At 41.8% G+C, this 7,717-nt stretch overlaps 1 protein-coding gene across 2 annotated transcripts; it reads left to right on the forward strand.

Moving 5' to 3' along the window:
- Positions 1 to 369: 369 nt before the first annotated feature.
- LOC119916770 (DAP3-binding cell death enhancer 1-like) lies at positions 370 to 7,287 on the forward strand. Of its 2 annotated transcripts, XM_038736739.1 has the most exons (12): positions 373 to 581; positions 1,425 to 1,542; positions 1,868 to 1,982; positions 2,947 to 3,091; positions 3,225 to 3,470; positions 3,597 to 3,679; positions 3,825 to 3,915; positions 4,094 to 4,236; positions 4,362 to 4,520; positions 5,567 to 5,659; positions 6,146 to 6,305; positions 6,449 to 7,287. In XM_038736739.1, the coding sequence occupies exons 1-12, from the start codon at positions 551 to 553 to the stop codon at positions 6,700 to 6,702; spliced, it is 1,638 nt and encodes a 545-aa protein (XP_038592667.1). In that variant the 5' UTR covers positions 373 to 550; the 3' UTR covers positions 6,703 to 7,287. The 2 variants fall into 2 exon arrangements, with proteins under 2 accessions (XP_038592668.1, XP_038592667.1); XM_038736740.1 differs by lacking the exons at positions 5,567 to 5,659; positions 6,146 to 6,305; positions 6,449 to 7,287 and adding an exon at positions 5,231 to 5,434 and having other exon boundaries at positions 370 to 581.
- The last annotated feature ends 430 nt before the right edge of the window (positions 7,288 to 7,717 follow it).

The following is a 7,717-nucleotide window of genomic DNA, read 5'->3' on the forward strand; positions in this document are numbered from 1 at the left end:
AAAAGAGGCACACACCCAACTTCAGCCAACCAGAAACAGTCGAACATGTAGCTACTACTTCACTGTAGGAAATACTAAATCAAGAGAAATCACCTTTTTCAGTCACTAAGGAGGCAAAACATCATGACTTTTCAATGCCAGGTCTCCTGGGGAAAACAGCAAGCAAGATTTGACATTATTACAAAGAAACTGATTTAGCTAAAAGATTTTAGTTTTTTGGTTTGGTTGTTTGTTTATTCTAGCATAAATTCTCTTTTTCACACTCCAGTCCAACTGGAGGCGGTATTGCTCTAAGCTGGCTTGCCAGCCGCCAAGAAACACTAAAGAAGAAGAAGAAGTTGCGTCACCAGAGCAATCACCCCCAAACACTTCCGGGTTGGTCTCCTGAACACAACTCGGGATGGGTTTTATTTACCAGAAGCTGAACTACGTTGCGTGAACCGACTTAAAGAAGAACCGGCTGCTGTCGTTCTTTGGGGGGTCAGACGACCCCCAGACGTATCTAAACATGGCTGTTCGGAGATAATAAAGCTGCTGTACAAGACGAACCATGTGGCGAGTTCAAGGATTTGTTGGAAGAGGTGAGAGAAATGTCATTGATACTAGAGAAACCCCGCCTTTGACGCAGTGCCAGGCTTCTTTACGCAGATTAATTATATTACTTTATATTATTATAAAGTGCCGCTTTTATTAAGAAATAAACCCTGTTGCCCTTCTCTGAATTTAATTTCTTCCTTTATCTTAACCCTTATTCTTATAACGTTAACAATGTCCGGATTTATGTATTCTGTTACGTTTTAGTTGGCATGCCTTTAATTTACCTATTAATTACGACAGATTTACATAATCTCTGTATGCAGGTATTTTGGGAAATCTCTATTATTGTTCTGCAAAACTACATCTTTGTCTGCACAATACGCTGACACTTCCTAATGACACGTATTTTTATTCAAGTCTGTACACAAGTTAAACAAGCAGATCACACTATTTGTTTTTTTTACACAAAACAACAACATCTTCTCTACAGGCATAAAACTGCAGAAGTGCTGCTGCAGATATAACTGCACATGCAAACATGTGAAATATGTCCACAGTCAAACAAACAATTTAGCATAAATGGAGAATAAAATTTCTAATAATGAATTCATATTTATTTGTGTTTTAAATGGAGTATTGCTATGACTGCTTGTAAACTAAGAAAGTTACTAAACTGAAATATCTGTCTCAGATATCAGTCCCTTCTTTCTCCATACTTAGTCTTTTATTGTACATTGTTCTTTCCAGGACATTTCCTAGGGATTTATTAGGAAATTACGGAACATGTTTTGACTTGTCAAGTAGTAGAAGAGGAGGCTCCCTGAAATTCAAAACATTGGACATTAATGTCTAATATCGGCTGGTTTTGTCTTCCCACCACTTCTCAGTTCTGCATCGATGCCACGGCAGCGCCCCCCTGCGACTGCCCCAGAACCATTATGTGGAGGACGAGGTCATCAACAGTTCAACTGCCCTCTCCACTTCTCGCCACTCCTCTGGCAGCGGGTACTTTCCACACCTCCGTCCTTTCTTTTTCGCTCTCTGATGATAAAAGCCTAAAAAGAAAGAAGAAAGAAATAGAAAAGTATTGAGTGACCCTCATCCCAATCCTTTCTTGTTCCTTTACCCCTTCTTTGAACCCGTTCTCTGCTCATAACACGCTCACTGCCTCTCTTTCAGCTGGTTGCATCATCTGCTGTAATCGCAAACAGGGTTAGTTGAGGGAGCAGAAACAAAGCCATCTGCCTTAAACGGAGTATTTCTATGATTCCTCAATACAAAAGACTGGAAATAGAAACAGACATATAATTGTTATATTTTCTTTGTGCAGTTTTTCAGTCACCTCTCAGAAAGAGGACGATGGCGAGAGGAGGAAGAAACAGGGGACCTTTCAGTTTGGCTACGCTGAGCTTCCACGTTACACAGCCCTGGATGCTGTGGGATGGGTATGCCTTTTATTGTTACATGTTCAAATGTAAAACACCTACATTATCTACTATCATGTCCAGGACATCTTTTTCAGTCATCCGTTCGTCAAAATTTGTAAGAAAGATGTTAGGAGGCTGGTCACGAAGGATTTTTAAACTGGAAAACTAGTGCATGATGGCCTGGCTTCCATGTAAAATATGGCAGCTGTTATTAGTATTAAAAATGGATTTAGAGCAAATCTTGATCGCATCTTCAACCCTCATGACAAACAGCCACTAAAACAACCTCTCAACACTATTCTACCTCCAAAACTGCAATCACACAAGGCTGTGCTACTGTACTCATCTCCCCACTTGTCTATTTAATACTCCAAGCTCTGTGAATTTAACACAAACATACGTTTTACACTCAAATCTAAGTATTTTTTCTTTATTCAGAGGAGAAGCTAGTCAAAGTTCACGGTAGCAAGTAAAAGTAAATGCAGCAATTGAACAAATATGAATTAGGCATTGTGGCATATTTGACCTTTTGCTGAAATATGAGATGGCATTTCTCCATTTGCAACTAGCAGTTTCATTCCTTTAGCACCACTTGGTGGTCTCACTTGCTAACTGCTTTTTTAGTATACAGAATAGGTGGCCAACAATGTATCAAGGAGCAAACAGGTTTTCATCCCAACCAATGTCATGTTGCTGCAACCAGGTTACTGCAGTAGCATATAAATGTGTTGTTCAAGTTCCTTCTTTACCTGATTTCTCTGCATAGCCTGCTTTTTGTGTGCATGTAAACGCACAAACTGATAAGTTCCTTCCCTCGAATTCAAAGAGGGCCTATCAGCGTATTGAGTCTTGTTTGGACTGTTGGCTCCCCTTGGCACATGTTTGGCTGTTCCTGGTATACATTATGATGGTACCTGGAGTAGCTGTGCACATCTCATGTTCTCGTGACAGCAATGACAGTGGAGCTAATGTTTCTCCACAGGGCGCAGCAGCAGTTCTGTTCATGCAGATCTGCAGGAGGATCCACTCGCAGTTCTCTTCAGGCACTGAGCCGAGTCCAATCCCTGGAGCCCAGACTGCACCCTCCACCCTGCACAAGTGTGGCTACCGCATCCTGCTGGAGATCTGTGAGTCCTTATTGCATTATTGTAAATAGGAAATAGGCCCACTGACATTTCACCTTCTAAACCCCAAACTCTTTTCCCTGTTTAATATTTTATTCAGAAACTTTGTTTTGTTGTGTCTGTCTGGTTTCTCCAGTGTCTAAACGTGATGTCCTGCCCAGAGGAACGAGTGTGTTGTGTTTGCCAGGGGTGCCAGAAAGGCAGAACCAAGATCAGTCCCCAGCTCAGAGCAGCAGCAGCAGCAGCAGCAGCAGTAGTAGTAGCAGCAACAGGACAGGTGACAGCAGTGTTCACTGCAGCAGTGAGGAGGACCATCTGACTGCTGGCTGCTCCATCTCTCACCAACAGGGGGCACTTCTGAACCAGGATTCTTCTTTACACGGTGTGATCTCTGTTTTGTGCTGGTCGTAGTTGAAAGAATAATTAAAAACAGTATTTTCTCAAAAGTTTGTTAACCTGGTATTTGTGGGAGCAGGATAATAATACATTTTTCTTGCCTGACTGACAGAGGAATCCTTTCTGTCAGCATCCTGTCCTCTGCAGAATGATGCCAACCAACACAACACAGAGACTAAAGATGCTAATGACAAGGTGAAAGTCTATCTCCTCCAGTGTGCCATTTTTCAAAAAAAAAAAAAAAAAAGCAGCACCTTTACGTCATCCCTGCAAAAGACTGACTAAATTGTTGTGTGTCGTCCCCCCCCCCCCCCCCCCCCCCCCTCTTTTTGTTTGTCAGGACATGTCTGATGAGGAGAAGCTGGCAGGAGCAGCACTGGACCTCAGACATGTGGGAGACACCAGCATTCCTGTTGTCCTCAATATCATTGGTAATAATTTATTGACACAGTTACACACCAAATAATGGTAATTCATTCCTACTCTAGACAGTCACTTTTTACACAAACCAAATGTCACATGTTCTCTTTTTTTTTTTTTTTTTTTTAAATTAACCACAATTGTTTTCCTCTGCCCCAGCTAACATCTTCATCTCCCTGTTTATTGCAGGTCTAGAAAGTGCCAAGACTGAGAACTACGAAGAAGCCTTTACATGTTTTTTAGCTGCAGCTCAGCAGGGTTACAGCAAGGCCCAGTTTAACACGGGGGTGTGCTACGAGAAAGGCAGAGGAGTCCGCAAGGACAACGACAAGGTGAGAAACCAGACAGCAGTCGTTTGTTTGCTGAATGTTTCATCATTCTGAAAAATGTTCATACTTACTCTTCTTCTATGTCGGAAATAAGTCTTGAGATAAATCTCATTTGTTTTCTCGTCAAGGCTCTGTATTACTACCAGCAGGCAGCCGTTGGGGGTCACAGACAGGCTCAGTACCGGTATGCAAAGCTGCTTCTGACCAGCAGAGGGCACCAGAGTTTAGAGGAGCTGAATGTGGCCATCAGCTTTCTGGAACAGGCTGCTGCAGCTGGACTCACCAAGGTGTGAAATCATGATCTTAACGCTTTTTAATTCTTACATAGAAACCTTTGTAACTCTAGTTGAAGTACTGTTTAACAATACCTGAAAAAATAATTTCCCAGCAGTGCCTTACCACTTTGCTCTTATTGTGCAATGAGATACTATACTGTACTTCATTTATATACAGACCTTTTGCATAGAAGACAATTTGACATGTCACAGTATGAAAAGCACAGATATAAATACTGCAATAAATGTTTGCTGAATTCCAGTTGGTTCTTCAGTGTTTTAGGGTCCTGGTATTGTGCATGCTGGCTTTCTGTCACACTGTCGTAGATTACTGGGACACTTTGCTGTATTTTTACACTATTATTTTTACTGGGACAGATTACCTTTTGTTTAATCAGTTGGTCTCTAAATTTTCACACAATGCTGGAAAATGAAAAACAGCCCAAGGTGATAACTTCAAATGTAATATTTAGTCGAAACCAGCTGGAGCAAGAGAGTGTTCAGCATTTTTATTCACAAAAACGACTGAACACTTGACTATCAAAGTATATTACATTATATTTCTGTCTGTCAACTATTTGACTAATCAAGTAATTGTTTCTCTATTGCTCTCTGTCATTTAATGGGAGTGAATGAACCCAATACCTTTGGATATGATAATGGGGCATGCTTGCACAAATGGTCACAAGTAAAAGTAAATCTATACCCGCTTATCCGTACAGGTTTGCGGGGGGAAGCCAATCCCAGCTGACAATGGGCTAGAGATGGAGTACACCCTGGACAGGTCGCCTGTCCATCAGAGAACACATAAAATCAAACAACCACTCACACTTACATTCACACCCAAGGGCAATTTAGAGTCACCAATTAACCTGCATGTTTTTGGACAGTTGGAGGGAGTCAGAGCATAAAATGAAATATTAACAATATAATAATCATTTCATATGGATTTGCCATGCTGGGTTACTGTGGGTGCATGTGAGGAATCCCTTGTTATCACTTGATGCTGGTGTATCCTTACAGAAGTGAACCAACTGTACGTGTCTCTCCCTCTTCAGGCTCAGGTCTGCCTGGCCTCGGTCTACTCCCAGGAACAGGTGAGAGACGGGAGCAAGTCTGTCCAGTACCTGAAGATGGCAGCAGCGAGCGGAGTGAGTTCCCTTCTAGATGCTTCTGGAGTTTTATCTACTGCTTTATGGCTGTGGTTTCACCTCCCCTCCTGGTGTACCATCTCAGTCAGTCTGCATGAGGAAACAGTGTGTCCCCACCATCTGCTGCTTATTTATTTTCACAGCTTATTTGTGAAACAACTGTACTCACGTTTTTGCAACTTTCTGCTGCGGTTGTCTTGAAGTAATACTATCATCAATACTACCGCTACAAAGCACTTTAGGGTCACAGCCTTGCTTAATGTCCAAGTGTTGAGTCACACAAGTATTGTGAACGTTTTAATAGTGGCATTTCAGTCCTCTGTCCATGCTATTTTGTCAATTTAAATTCCTGGTGTCTGTTTATAATGTCTAATTTTGCCTGTCAGTCTGAGCAAATTGCAGGTCATGTTCTCATACATAAAAAAAAAAAGATTGTTCTGTAGGATTAAATAGCTAAAACATGTTTATTTTCATTCATGTGTGCAGGACGACACCGCTCTGCTGTACCTCGGTCAGTGTTTTGAGAGCGGCTTTGGGGTGCAGCAGAATCTGAGGACAGCGATTGAATACTACAAACGAGCCGCTCGAGCTGGCAACAGTCAGGCTAAGAGCTTACTGATGCCTCCTAATGACACAGACTGTAAGGGTAAGCACACATGCTTTGTTGGAAAGATTCACATTTGTGTTAGTCATTCAGTGATGGCACTGTGGCAAGCTTTTAATGAGCCAACACAACAGTGATAATATCTCTGAGGAATGGAGTTCTTTTCTGCCTCTCCTCTTAAGCAGAAAATGCAGTGTTGCGCTCCATCCGTTCAGCTCCATGCTTCCCCGTAGCCGATGGTCGGCTCCAGCAGCCTCTCTTCTCCCTGTCCAGTCATGTCCCTCACTTCAACAGTCACCCCATCAACCTTCCCTTCCTGCCTCACTCCTGGAGCACCGGGAGCCTGTGTGTCCCTACAGCGCTGTCCTCCGCGCCTCTTCACCTCCATCCCCACAGCACTGAGGGAGGAATGTGCCAGTGGACTGTCGGGATAGGATAGTTAGCCAGCACAGAATGTATTTTCACCAGTCAAGAAATCTGGATTAGAGTGTAGGTGTGTTATTATGTTCAAGGTTTTTTTATAAGTCTGAATGAGTTGTTGTAGACCAGGTCTTACAAAAGTATGTGTGGAATGAGATATACAAGCATTTCTATTATTTCTTTTTATATTGTACAGTGTTTTTTGTCATAAGTTCTCCTGTGAGTAAGAAAACATGATTCAGGTGCCTTTGGGGGTGGTTGGGAATCTCAGATCCTTCCCTACTAATGTGAGATCAACTACATGAAAAAGAGGTTTATAATCATTTTGCCCCCTGTAACTGTATTGCTGAGTTTACACCTCTGAAAATGACAAAGTACTTTACATTAGTGTCACATTTTAACCTTTGATAATTCAGTTTCTGAATATGTGAAATGGTTAAGTGCTGTCTGTCCTCTATAAAAGAACAAAGGGAAATTACTACATGTTGTGTGATAGTCCAACCTGTTATATACATATGCCAAAGTGAATATTCATGCACAATGAGGAGGAGGTTCTACTGTTATACGCACACACTAAATAATAATAAAATATCATAAAAGGCTATTTTATGGCTGTCTGGTTATTTTTTAAGTACCTTTAATTGAAGGAGCAGAGAGTATTGTAATCTGTACAATCATTTTAATTTTAATTAAGCACTAGGCCACTAAAGTATAGTCTGGAGTATATATTCTCTCTGTATGGAAAACTTCACAGATGGTAACATTAGTTTTAGGACCACTTTCAGTCAGTCTTCATACAATATGTACCCAAAGAGAACTAAACCGTTTCACCAGGCCGCTATTGTACTAAACCATTCATATTTCTACTGCATGACGTAAGACTGATGAAGTGTGATTTCATTACCTGATTTGCAAAATAACACCGGTAGATTTATTGTGATTGCGTCTCCTCCATGCGCCGTGCGTCCTGCGTCCGCGGCTCTGATTGGCCGGCTGCCTGTGGGAGCTCCACAGCGCCGCGCAGCTCCGGGATC

Source organism: Micropterus salmoides, unplaced genomic scaffold (genome assembly GCF_014851395.1).
Source record: "Micropterus salmoides isolate LMB-PRFRI ecotype aquatic unplaced genomic scaffold, ASM1485139v1 Ms_hic_scaffold_2166, whole genome shotgun sequence".
In the NCBI taxonomy this organism is placed as follows: Eukaryota; Metazoa; Chordata; class Actinopteri; order Centrarchiformes; family Centrarchidae; genus Micropterus; species Micropterus salmoides.